We start from the raw sequence: 14,002 nt of genomic DNA, 5'->3' as shown, positions 1-14,002 counted from the left end.
ATTCATGCGAAATTAGTACATTGAATATGTTAACTAGATGGACAAGAAATTTTGGTCCACCTGAAACTGTATGTGAACCAACAGAAAATACAATGTACACATACAAGAACCAAGTCACTCTGCTTCACACAAACAATGGGTGGTCCACCAACAAACGATTCATCTTTCATCAGGTGAGGAACTGGAACATAATTCGACTATGACTATAATTCAGGCCCCTTATTGCTTTTTTTTTGTCACAAACCTCACCAGTGTCACAATGCCTCTTCATATTGGCTTCAAGTATAAGTAGGACTGGCTGCTCAGGCATTGTTTTTTTAAAAATTATGATTAATTCACCATTTGTTAATCCCGTGATTGTGTGAAGTACCTATTCTATTCTGGAATGTCCATTTCTAATGTAAAGGACAATTGTTTACAAATTATCTTTTAAATTGGAAATGGACAGTCCAAAATAGGTAGGAAAAGGGTTGGGGATTTAAGGCAGAAATTCAGGGAGCTAGGGTGGAAGCTTAGTGCTAGAACAAACAGAGTTATCTTTGGTTTGTTGTCCGTGCCACATACGAGCAAGGGGAGGAATGGGGGAGAGAGGAGTTGAAAATGTGGCTACAGGGATGGTGCAAGAGGGAGAGTTTCGGATACCTGGATAATTGGGGCTCATTCTGGGGAGGAATTTACTAATGCTATTTGGGAGGCTTTAAACTAATTTAGCAGGAGGATGGGAACTAAATTGTAGTACTAATGTCCAGGACGTTGAGAGTAGTGAAATATGGTTTCAAGGTCGCAAGAGTTCACTGGCAAGCAGGAAGGTGGTTTGGGGTATGTCCACTTCAATGCTAGGAGCATCTGGAGTAAGATGGGTGAACTTGCAGCATAGGTTGGTACCTGGGACTCCAATGTGTGGCCATTTCGGAGACATGGACCGAACAGAGACTGGAATGGTTGTTACAGATTCTGGGAGTTAGATGTTTCACTAAGAATAGAGAAGATGGTAAAAGAGGGGAAGGTGTGGCATTGTCAGTCAAGGACAGTGTTACGGTAGTAGAAAGGACGTTTGGGGACTCGTCCACTGAGGTAGTATGGGCTGACGTTAGAAACAGGAAAGGAGAGGTCACCCTGTTGGAAGTTTTCTTTAGGCCTCCAAATAGTTCCAGAGATGTAGAGGAAAGGCTAGCAAAGATAATTCTGGATTGGAGCAAGAGTAAAAGGGTAGTTGTTATGGGGTCTTTAACTTTCAAAATATTGAATGGAAATACTAAGTTTGAGTACTTAGATGGGTCAGTTTTTGCCCAATGTGTGCAGAAAGGTTTCCTGACACAGTATGTAGACAAGCCAACAAGGGGTGAGGTCACATTGGATTTGGTACTGGCTAATGAACCTGGCCAGGTACTAGATTTGGAGGTAGGTGAGCACTTTGGTGGTAGTGACCACAATTCGTTTTTGATTAACAATGGAAAGGGATAGGTATATGCTGCAGGGCAAGAGTTGTTGCTGGGAGAAAGGCAATTATGATGCGATTAGCAAGATTTAGGATGCGGAAGTAAACTGCAGGGGATGCATACAATTAAAATGTGGAGCTTATTCAAGGAACAGCTATTGTGTGACCTTGATAAGTATGTACCTGTCAGGCAGGGAGGAAGTGGTCAAGCGAGGGAGCCACGGCTTACTAAAGAAGTTGAATCTCTCTTGCCAAGAGGAAGAAGAATGTTTATATTAGGATGAGGTGTGAAGGATCAGTTATGGTGCTTATGAGTTACAGGTTGGCCAGGAAAGACCTAAAGAGAGAGCTAAGAAGAGCCAGGAGGGGACATGAGAGGTCTTTGGCATGTAGGATCAAGAAAAACCATATCGATATATTAGGAATAAAAGAATGACGAGAGAAAGATAAGGGCAAATCAAGGATAGTAGTAGGAAAAATCAGGCTGCATTCGTGGAGCAGGAAAATTGGCATTTCAGGTGAAACATCGATTTTCCTGCTCCTTGGATGTTGCCTGACCTGCTGTGCTTTCCAGCTCCAGCACCACTAATCGAGCCCAAATCTCGACTCTAATCTCCAGCATCTGCGGTCCTCACTTTTCCCTTGTACGCTATTGTGATCAGTCCACAAGTATTCATTACTCTTAGGCTGCTAATTAATCTGGTGCATATGTTGGCTTTAGGACTACAACTGAAAACTGTTCTGGATACAATCAATAATTTCACTCCCGTTCACTTGCTGCTAGTCTGCTTATTCAAATTGAAGTGAAAGTTAAAATCTGCCATTAGTCTAATGTCTATATTTATACATTATTATTTCACAGCCACTACAGAAACTTGTACTCCTGTCACAGTCATGAATCCTTTTCTCCTACCTATAAAATATTCAATGCCCACTTACCTCGCGTTATATATTCTAAATCATTGAATAATTTAACTTTTAGGCTACTTCCCTCCACCTTTTCCTATCATTCCCGTAGAATCAAATAATACGTCTTAGTAATTTTAGTTGATCAAAAAAATCTTGGCTACGTCCCTTCAGGTAAAGGTTTGTTAGATTATTTTGACATACAGATCACATTGTTTAAAATCAGGGTGATGAAATGGACTTTGCTGATTTTGCTTGTAGATGTACATGATATGTATTTGAAATTTAATCTTAAAATGGTTTTCTCCTTGTGATCTGCATTTGGGCTCTGAAGTGCTGGCTGATTGACCATTAGCATAAACTCCAAAGGAATCAGGGCCTAATGAGAGCAGATTATAAACTAACAATTGACTACATTTTAAATAATTCAAATACAAATTTCATAGTGAGATTCATCAATTTCCTCATCCTTTTAATCTAATAAAAACAAAAGGTTAGCAAAGTTAGATCTCATGGAATACAGGGAGAACTAGCCATTTGGATACAGAACTGGCTCGAAGGTAGAAGACAGAGGGTGGTGGTGGAGGGTTGTTTTTCAGACTGGAGGCCTGTGACCAGTGGTGTGCCACAAGGATTGGTGCTGGGTCCACTACTTTATATAAATGCCTTGAATATGAACATAGGAGGTATAGTTAGTAAGTTTGCAGATGACACCAAAATTGGAAGTGGAGTGGACAGCGAAGAATGTTACCTCAGATTACAATGGGATCTTGATCAGATGGGCCAATGGGCTGAGGATTGGAAGATGGAGTTTAATTTAGATAAATGCGAGGTGCTGCATTTTGGGAAAGCAAATCTTAGCAGGACTTATACACTTAATGGTAAGGTTCTGTGGAGTAATGCTGAACAAAGAGACCTTGGTATGCGGGTTCATAGCTCCTTGAAAGTGGAGTTGTAGGTAGATAGGATAGTGAAGAAGGTGGTTGGTATGCTTTGCTTTATTGGTCAGAACATTGAGTGTAGGAGTTGGGAAGTCATGTTGCCTTTGTTCAGGATGTTGGTTCGGACTTTAGGAATATTGCAATTCTGGTCTCCTTCCTATCGGAAGGATGTTGTGAAACTTGAAAGGGTTCAGAAAAGATTTACAAGGATGTTGCCAGGGTTGGAGGATTTGAGCTATAGGGAGAGGCTGAATAGGCTGGGACTGTTATCCCTAGAATTGCAACATTTAAAAGGCATCTGGATGGGTATATGAATAGGAAGGGTTTGGAGGGATATGGGCCAAGTGCTGGCAAATGGGACTAGATTGGGTTGGGATATCCGGTCGGAATGGACCGAAGGGTCTGTTTCCATGCTGTACATCGCTATGACTCTAAAAGGTACAACTTCACAGCCATTCTAGTTTTAAAAAATAACTCACTTTGCACGGGGAGAACGTGCAAACTCTCCCCGTGTCTGCGTGGGTTTCCTCCGGGTGCTCCGGTTTCCTCCCACAGTCCAAAAGATGTGCAGGGTCAGGTGAATTGGCCATACTGAATTGCCCATAGTGTTAGGTAAGGGGTAAATGTAGGGGTATGGGTGGGTTTCGCTTCGGCGGGTCGGTGTGGACTTGTTGGGCCAAAGGGCCTGTTTCCACACTGTAATCTAATCTAATCTAATCAGATAGGGAGTGCACTACAGGTTAGGGAGCATATCACAGTTGTGTTGTGGGAGGACACACTGGAGGGAACTTGCAGCAAACCATTATTGGTAGAGCTGAGGAATAGGAAGGATGCAATCCCAATGCTGGGATTATACTACAGACCTCCCAGCTGCTAACGGGAGATCGAGATATGCCATCAGATTCTGGAAAGATGTGAAAATAACAACAGGGTTGTTGTGGAGGGTGATTTTAACATTCCCCTTGTTGACTGGGATTCCCTTAGTACAGAGGGTTTGTATGGGGTGCAATTTACCTGTGTCCAGGAGGATTGTTTGATACAGTGTGTGGATAGTCTAATGAGGGAGGGGGGCATACTGTACCTGGTATTAGGAAATGCACCTGGCTAGATGATCAAAGTTTCAGTAGGGGAGTACTTTGAGAATAGTGACTATAATTCCATAAGTTTACAGATACTTATGGATAAAGACAGGAATGGACCTCAGATGAAGGTGTTAAATTGGGGGAAGACCACCTAGAACTGAATTAGGCAAGAATTGGAGAATGGATTTGTAGTGACTATTTAAGTTAAATCGACATCTGACTTGTGGGAGTCTTTTAAGGATCAATTGATCAATGTTCCTGTGAAAATGGAAGACAGGAATGACAGGATTCAGGAGCCTTGGATGGCAGGGGAAAGTATCAGCTTAGACAAAAAATAAGAATGCATACTAAGCAACTAAAATCAGACAAAGACCTTGAAGACTACAGAAAAATTAGGAAAGAGTTCAAACGTGGAGTTAGGAGGGCTAAAAGGGGCTATGAAATGTCCTTGGCCACTAGGGTTAAGGATAATCCCAAGGCATATTAGAAGCAAGAGAAAAAGAGTAGATCCACTCAAGGATAAAGGAGTGAGGTCATCGGTGGAGCCAGAGGAAATGGTGAGATCCTTAATGAGTACTTTACATTGGTATTCACCAAAGAGAGGGAAGTGAGGGATGGTGAGGTTAGGGAAAGGTATGAGAATACTCATGGGCAGGTCAACATAATGGAGGAGGAAGTGTTGGGTATTTTGACAATTATTAAGGTTTGTCAAGTCCTCAGGGCCAGACAGGATATATCCCAGGATATTGTGGGAGGCAAGAGAGGCCTTAACAGATATCTTTGCATCCTCTTTGGTCTCAGGTGAGGTTCCAGAGGACTGGAGAGTGGCCAGTGTTGTTCCTTTGTTTAAGAAAGGAAACCAAAATAATACAGGTAATTACAGGCCAATAAGCCTGACATTGGTGGTGGAAAGATACAGAGAGGACTTATTCACATTTGGAAGTGAATGGGCTTGTTATTGATAGGCAGCATATGTTTGTGCGGACAAGGTCATGCCTCACCAACTTGATTGAGTTTTTTGAGGAGGTGACATGAGTGATTGAGAGAAAGGCCGTGGATGTTGTCAACATGAAATTTAGTAAGGCTTTTTATACAGTACCTTTTGCAGGCTGGTACAGAAGGTAGAGTCTCGTGGGAGAGCGCAGCAGGTCAGGCACCATCCAGGGAACAGGAGAATCGACGTTTCGGGCATAAGCCTGAAGAAGGGCTTATGCCTGAAACGTCGATTCTCCTGTTCCCTGGATGCTGCCTGACCTGCTGCGCTTTTCCAGCAACACATTTTCAGTTCTGATCTCCAGCATCTGCAGACCTCACTTTCTCCTCAAAGAGTCTCATGGGATCCAGGGTGAGCAGGCTTGATGGATACAAATCTGTCTTGTTCATGGAAGACAGAGAGTAATGGTGGAAGGATGCTTTTCAGAATGGAGATCAGGAACTAGTGATGTTCCGCAGGGATCAATGCTAGGACCTTTGTTGTTTGTAATATCTATAAATGAACTGGAGGAAAAGTTTGCAGGTAACACCAAAATGGGCGAAGTTGCAAATAGTGAGGAGGATTGTCAAAGGATACAGTGAGATATAGATACATTGCAGATTTGGGCAGAGAAATGCCAGATCGAGCTTAATCTGGACAAATGCGAGGTGATGCATTCTGGAAGATCAAATTCAGGTGTGAATTATACAATAAATGGCAAAACCGTTAGGAGCATTGATATACAGAGGGATCTGGGCATGCAGGTCCACAGATCCTTGAAAGTAGCAACACAGTAGATAAGGTGGTTAAGAAAGCATACAGCACGCTTGCCTTCATCAGCCAAGGCATTCAATATAAAACTTACAGATGTATGAAACTCTGGTTAGGCCACATTTGGAATATTGCACACAGTTCTGGTCACCATACTATAACAGAAGGACGTGGATGCTTTGGAGATGTTGCAGAGAAGGTTTACCAGGATGTTGCTTGGTTTTGTGGGTTTTAGGTATGAGGAGCAGTTGGATAAACTCACATTGTTTTCATCAGAGAGTCAGAAGCTGAGGGGCGACCTTATGGAGGTCTACAAAATTATGAGAGGTATAGATAGGGTAGATAGTCAGTGGCTTTCTCCCAGGGTGGAACAGTTAACTACAAGAGGGCACAGGTTCAAGGTGAGAGGCGAAATGCTTAGGAGGAAGTGCAGAGAAACTCTTTCACACTGAGCGTATTGGATGCCTGGAATGCATCCAGGACGTGGTAGAAGAAAACATGTTAGCAACGTTTAAAGTAGATATTAATTGACTAATGAACATGAGACAAACAGTGGGATAGTTACCATGCATGGGCAGTAAGTAACAGGTCTAAAAAAAGATTGGAATCTGCACGGGCTTGGTAGACCGAAGGGTCTGTTCATGTGCTATATTGTATCATATTGAACTGTTACATAATGACAGATATTGCTTAGTTTCAAGGTACAAAAACATGCAAACATCAAGAGTATGATGGCTGAATTACCTGATATGTCTGTTTTCAGTCAGACCTATTATACCAGTGTGAACTAATGAGAAATGTCTAAAATTATTTTCCATTTTTCCTAATTAATTAGATAATCATTTACAGATTCATTTTTGCTGTTTAATATTCAGGACTCAAGTTGCATTGTAAGTACCACGGTATTCAGAAATATTGATTTTTGTTTTTCTTAAAAATTAATTTTGTGTTTATTACACAATCTGCTGCCCTGACTTTCATTAAAAGATACTGCCTTTTATGTATAAAGGAGCAACATTTGTATATCCTAAATGTCAGTTTTATTTTTGTTACTTGCAGGTTGGCCTTGCAGTTGTTAACGGGCAACTGATGGCAGTGGGTGGCTTTGACGGCACTACTTACTTAAAAACTATTGAAGTTTATGATCCAGATGCAAACACATGGAGGTGAGCACTGATGAATTGCTTTAAAATAGACCTCCTTGCAATATAGATCGTTGTGCTGAGTCTTCTAATTTGCATACAAATCATTATAATGTTAACAGCAGTTTGTTTCTTGACCATATTGCTGCTCTTCCTCCTTTTTGCATTCCATAAAGTTAGCTACAGTAAGTGTCCAATGGATTGAAATTTTAATATTTAATATGGCTGTCTCCTGCATCTTCCAGTAGCCAACAGTTGACCGATCTCTTGGGTACCTAACTTAAAGTACTCATTTTACATTTTAAAGTGGCACTATTGGTTAACAGTGCTTATGGGATCCCTTGGTTTTTTTTACGTAGAGGCACAGGGTACAAAAACAAACAGTTATGCTAAATTTGTGTAAAATGATGATTCTGCCCCAGATGGAATATTGAATCCAATTCTGTGCATCACCCATTAAGAACAATGTCTTTGGAGAGGGTACAGATGTGATTTAATGGAAAATTTTCCAGAGTTGAACAATTGCATTACATGGATAGACTGAGGAGGCTGAGGTTGAACTCTTTAAAGGTGGGAAGGCTAAAAGGAGATTTGATAGAGATGCTTTAAATAATCAGTTAGACTGCATCTGAGGAGCAGAAGAATTGCATTTCAGGCATAAGCCCTTCATCGGGAATGAGGCTTGTGAGCTGGGACGGGGGCTGAGGGATAAATGGGAAGGGGTGGGTTGGGAGGGAGGTAGGTAAGAATGCCTCCTTCCTAATGAAGTCGCATTCTCAGCTACCTTCCCCCCCCCCCCAATTATCTCTCAGCTCCCCCCCTCCCCAGCCCACAGGCCTCATTCCTGATGAAGGAGCTTATGCCCTAAACATCGATTCCCCTGAATCTCTGATGCTGCCAGACAGGCTGTGCTTTTCCAGCACCACACTCTCGACTCTGATCTCCAGCATCTACAGTCCTCACTTTCTTCATGTTTTAAATAATGTCTAGGTTGATTGGTCAATAAAGGGATGCTTTTTCCAGTAGCTGCAGGAGCAACAATAGGAGGGCATGATTTAAAGCAGCTGGTAAAATAACTAGAGGCAACATGAGGAAAACTTTTCTGCAACCACTGGTTAGGATTTCAAATGTGCAACCTGACAGATCGGTGGATATGTTTTTAAAAAAAATTGAATACATACTTGAAAAAAAATTGCATGGATATGGGAAGTGGGATTAACTAGATTGCTCTTTGATTGATTTGGTGCAGATTTGTAATGGGCTGAATGGCCACCCTCTGAGCTGTGATATTCTTTGAAATTCATAGACCATTTGACAACAGGGAACATCTTAAGGACATAAGAAACAGCAACAGAATAAGGCCATTCAGTCATCTTTATTCTGCTCAGGCATTCAATAAAGCTTTCGCTGCTTTGATTGCTACAGCTTCAGATTCCTGCCCGCTCCTCTTTTGTCAATCAAAAAATCTGTCTGTTTTCCAAAAAATATTCACTGACCACGCCTCCTGAAAGAAGGGAGTTTAGCAAGGCTAAATGGAATATATCTTTATTGTAAGAAGCCTGAGGAAGAAGACAGATGGGCTGAGCCACAGATAGGCACATAGCAGTAATGTACTGATTTGACATGTGGCGGTAGTTTTCTACTTTTGCTCTTATGTATCATATGTAGGTAAACCAATTTACATCTTCGAGAAAGGCTGAAGCTCGAGGTTTTTCATTTTTTTTCCTTTTTTCTTTCCTTTCATCCCTTTGCCACAATAACAGACTATATGGAGGTATGAACTATCGCAGACTGGGCGGTGGAGTGGGTGTGATCAAAATGACACACTGCGAATCCCATATATGGTAACCTGTAAACTCTGGAATCTTTGCTGCTGTTGGATGCTGTAATTGTTTCGGAGAAAATATTTTAAATTTGGTGGAATCTGGCTGCTTTTCAGTCAAAAGAAGAGAGTTGCTCTCCGTTAACTAACCTGAAGACAGTTTGGTGCAATACATGTTCTGTGGAAAAACTAGACTTCTAGGTAAGTCTAGTGAATAGTTCTAAGGATATTACATATTGGTGCCTACTATTTGTGTGTGGGGAAAGCTATCTTATTTAAATAAGTTGACAGTGTCTTGGTGGTTAAACTGGAAGTGCAAAAGAGTTGCATACTCGTGGACAATGGAGATGAAATCGATTTTCTAATCTTTCAACTTTTGAGGACTTTAAAAACTGAACTGGGAAGAAGTATCGATGTGCAGCGTGACACAACATTCTTCAGAGCAACTAGCATATGGAAACCATATGCAAATCTACAGTTGCCTATCATATGAACAATTCACAATTCCACATGTTGCAGTTTAAAAAGGAAATTGTTGTGAATGTTAAATGAGCAAATGAAAACTCGTCCTCTTTCTCTCCACTAGAGAACTGTAGTAATACCATGCATAGCTACTGTAATGTACTTTTTTCCTGATGTTTAATATTCTGTTTTTGGTGCAGTGAATGTGGTTTCTTGTATTCAGGATATAAAACAGGAGTATTACATAGTTCTGTACTCTCCAAAATGTTACATAACTGGAAACGTCTTGAAGGACACTGTATTTGTGAGAAAGTGTATAGCAACCCTGTATTCCCTTCAGTCACAGGAGCACAATATGATATACAACATGTCACTTGAGCATGAAGCTGTTATGACCAAATATGGTGCATGGCTCCTCTTCCTAGAAGCCAAAACATAAATAAGTTTGGAAAAGACTTTCTCAGACTTAGTTGAAGAAAAAAAATTGATCTTGAACAGTATTTTATCTTCAGATCTCTCACTTTTGTGCTTACAATGTTATAATGAAAATAAAAAAGTTGGCCACAGCACTTCTGCTGCTTGTAAACATTAAATTAATTTTATATATTAGTTGGTTGGTATGGAGCATTTTCAAAGTCTTTGACAAATGTTTAGTAGTAACGAGATTTTTAAAAAAGGAATCCATTGCCACTAGGCTGGGTAATAACAGTTTACTCAGGCTAAATGACCTTTTATTGCAGAGGTTCTATATTTTGGTCATATGATTATCTTCAACAGAATGGTAGAAATATCTAGGTATGATCTTATCTTATGTTTGTAACAGTGACCATTATGGTACTAATGGAAGGAAGTTTGGAAATTGGATCTTAATTCATAGTATTGACCTTATTAGCAGTATTTTACTTTGCAGTGATAGGAAAATTGCTATTGGCAAGACATTAAGTTTGTAAAGATTCAGGTATCTTCAATTGATAAAATGACTGTAGATGTTCCATTTTATTCAGCATTCATGTGAATAGATTTCTTGCTTGAGTTGTCAATCTCCTTTCCTAATGTGGGTTGGAGCTAGAGATAAGATTAACCCACACATTTTCCAGATATTTGTGTTTCATGTGCTGTAACAGCTGTTTTAGATTCCTGGTATTTTATTTTCACTTTCTGCAAAATTGTGGACCTTCAGACCTAGTGTAAATCCAGATCTAAATAATGATAATGTCACATTTTGCAAAGAGAAGTTGTCAAAGAGCTTCACAGAATTGAATACAGTTTGAAGGACAGTCACAATTCTATGGACAATTCTGTACCAGTAACCTGAGGGATGGGGTGAGCAACAGTTATTTTTCTTCTCCATTCACGCTCATTAATTAGGGAAAGAATTAGCTGAATAATTTGCATAAAACTTGTTGTTTGAAGCAGAATTACTGTCAGTTGATGAAATGGTATTCTGCCACTGAAGTATTCGACCATGTCCTACTCTTGATTCATGTTTTACATTCTAATGGTATAGGCTAGACGTTAGACTGTTTTGCATTGCTATAAACCAGTATATAGTATTCTTGACATTTCATTTGTAGCCCTGAATAAATATACAGAATAATTTTCTTTTGTAGATATTTTATACAGAACACCTACGCATCCACATTTAATACTTCACAATGCTTGAAAATCCTCTCATTATTTAATGATTCTAATTGAATGCATAGTGCATCAACATTTTTTTCTGGAAAAAAATCTGCACTTTCAAATTAACCAACTATCAGTAAAAGCTTGGTGTTTGGTTTTTAAGAAAATCCGTACTATGTCCCACTTTATTGTGTTTACTATAATCAGTTCAATGAATCAGATTCCAGAAATATTTTCACTAAATTCACTTGGAAGAAATCCGTTGTGTTCCATCAACCTCAAACTTTATCCAGCCTATTGTATTAAAGTTGTATTAGTCACATACTGTTACAATGGCACAGAAATAAACCTTTTACCACATCAAGTCTGTCTTTTTATCCTAAGCTGTTCACACTAATCCTCCTTTCCTGCTTTGAATGTTCTGAAATTATTTTAAATAAGACTAGTAATAGACTCTGAAAGAAAAGCTTGCATTTATATTGTGACTTTCAGGACCTTCACAGCCATTTAAAAACAAAATTTATTTCTGTTGTCATATAGGGAGCATGGCAGGCATTTACCCACAGAGATTTGATAGTGTCCAGATAAGCAGTTTCAGTGCTTTGTCAGGATAAATATTGGCCAAAACATCAGAGAACTAAAACAAAAACAGAAATTGCTGGAGAACTGGTCTGCTTTTCTTAGTACTATGTGACCTTGGTTGAACACCTCTCACTTGCAGTGTTATAGTGTCAGCTGAGATCCTGTATTTGTGTCTGTGGAGTAGCACCTGATTCTACAATGGTCTGACTTGAGAGTAGTTTGTGACAGAAAATTTTCTTTCTGAATTATTCAATAAATTGTATTTGTTTCATAAAGATGTAAAAGTTATCCAGTTTAAAACATTTAATTAAACAACATTTTTTTTAAAAGTGTAGTGAATTAGAGTTGTAGCAAATATCTGACCCCCAGGAGGAATCAAAGCAGGGAATGCTTCTCAAAGTTGTATATAAAACTTTTCTGTTTTATATATTTTTCAGTTTTTCTTTTAAATTGAAGGGTGTCATAGCAGTACTTTTCTGTAATCATTTTCTACACTGCTCTGCTGCAAGGCATGCACAAAACATTTGTGCACTGGTTACTGCAAAGCAGCAAGGTATATTTTTTGTATATTCACTATGTTTCCTTAATGTGAGCATATTGCAGTTTCCATGCGGCATATTTCAGCACCGGGCACTTGGCTTGATAGGAATGGATAGCATCATCTCATTTGTGAAAGATGCATTTTGGTGCTGAAGTGCTTAAATGTAGCTGTGTCCCTTGCTTGACAACAGTTATTTCATTTATTATAAATTATTTTACTTTTACCCTTATCTAGTGAGAACTGTTCATGATTCTAAAAAAGTTGCTCACATTTGATTTAACCTTTCTACTTTGAAAAATAATCAGATTACCACATTCTAAACATAATACTGTCATATTTGTTTGCAATCATTGGTAAAGTAGGAATGAGCAGAAAGAATATTAGTTGTTCTACTTTGACAAATGACATAGACACTGATTATTAAGTTGCATCACATTGAATTTTTCAAAAGCAGACAAGAAATGAACAATTGTATATTTTCCACAAATAAAATGTTGAATTAATATATGTAAGCACTACTACCTGCAAGTTTTGCAAGCCACTTACTGTCATGATTTGGATCCAAATCCTGGAAATCTCTCCCTAATGCTAATGTTGCTCTACTTCCACCACATGGACTGCAGTGGTTCAAGGCACCACCACCACAAGGACAACTATGGATGAGCAATAAATACTGGCCTGTACAGTGAAACCCACAGCCTGTGGGTGATTTCCTAGGTGAGCAGTGTCTTGTACAGATCATGTTTTTTTAAAGGAAAAAATATTGCAGTGTAAAACATTAGATATCTTAAGGTTATATTAATGGATACAGGCTGTACTTGAAAACCAAATAGCCAGCTTCTGTCCTGTATCACATTAAATTCATCCAGAATTTCAGTAAGTCAACATGCAGCAGTGAGACAGATGTTACTTTAGGGAGGAAGCTGTGATGACTTTATTTAATGATATGAATTAACTGTGGCTATGGAATCATAGATATTTACATCACGGAAGGAGGCCACGATCATTGTGCCCGTACCAATGGCCAATAGCAATCCAGCCTAATTTCACTTTTCAGCTGTTGATTTGTAACTCTATACGTTACAGCATTTCAAGTACAAATCAATCTAGTGTGTTTCTGGTTCTACTACCCTTCAAAAATTGATTCCAAATCCCTGCTACCTTGTAGATGAAAAATATTCTGTTTAAACTCTCCTTCAAACTTATGTCCAGTGGTTATGCTCCCATTAACCAAGGTAAGGAACCATGACAGAGGCAGAAATTAGGCCATTCAGCCCATCAAGTCTGCTTTACCATTCAAACATGGCTGATAGGTTTCTTAACCCCATTCTCCTGCTTTCTCCCCATAACCCTTAAACTCAAGTATCTATCTATCTCAAGTTTTAAATATACTCAATGACCTGGCTTCCACAGCCTTCTGCAGCATTGATTCCATAGATTCACACTCTTTAGCTGAAGAAGTTTCTCCTTATCTCAATTCTAAAAGGCCTTCCCTTTACTCTGTGGCTATGCCATTGGGCATTGGGTCCTAGTCTCTCCTACCAATGGAAATATCTTCCCAACATCCACTCTGTCCAGGCCATTCAATATTCTGTATGTTTCAATTCGATATCCCCCCCCCCCACCACCACCATTCCTTCTAAACTCCATTGAGTATAGACCCAGAGTCCTCAAATGCTCCTCAAATGTTAAGCTTTTCATTCCTGTGACCATTCTTGT

General features: G+C 39.5%; 2 protein-coding genes across 3 annotated transcripts in view; one reads left to right on the top strand and one right to left on the bottom strand.

The window, feature by feature from the left end:
- Positions 1–12,427, top strand: part of klhl20 (kelch-like family member 20) — a 106,258-nt gene extending 93,831 nt beyond the window's left edge. The window contains exons 10-11 of one of the 2 annotated variants that reach the window (XM_043699960.2): positions 7,171–7,277; positions 9,017–12,427. In XM_043699960.2, the coding sequence (XP_043555895.1) occupies positions 7,171–7,277; positions 9,017–9,101 (192 nt within the window). In that variant the 3' untranslated portion in view covers positions 9,102–12,427. The remainder of the gene's footprint in view (positions 1–7,170; positions 7,278–9,016) is intronic. The other variant, XM_043699961.2, reaches the window with a different exon arrangement.
- cenpl (centromere protein L) overlaps positions 1–14,002 on the bottom strand; it is a 72,544-nt gene that overhangs the window by 34,800 nt on the left and 23,742 nt on the right. The window lies entirely within an intron of this gene.

This window comes from Chiloscyllium plagiosum, unplaced genomic scaffold (genome assembly GCF_037043375.1).
Source record: "Chiloscyllium plagiosum isolate Xiang-an unplaced genomic scaffold, Cpla_swu_hap1 HiC_scaffold_9, whole genome shotgun sequence".
NCBI classification, from domain to species: Eukaryota; Metazoa; Chordata; class Chondrichthyes; order Orectolobiformes; family Hemiscylliidae; genus Chiloscyllium; species Chiloscyllium plagiosum.
The sequence above is the reverse complement of the archived record's forward strand: the minus strand, read 5'-3'. Positions and strand labels throughout refer to the sequence as shown.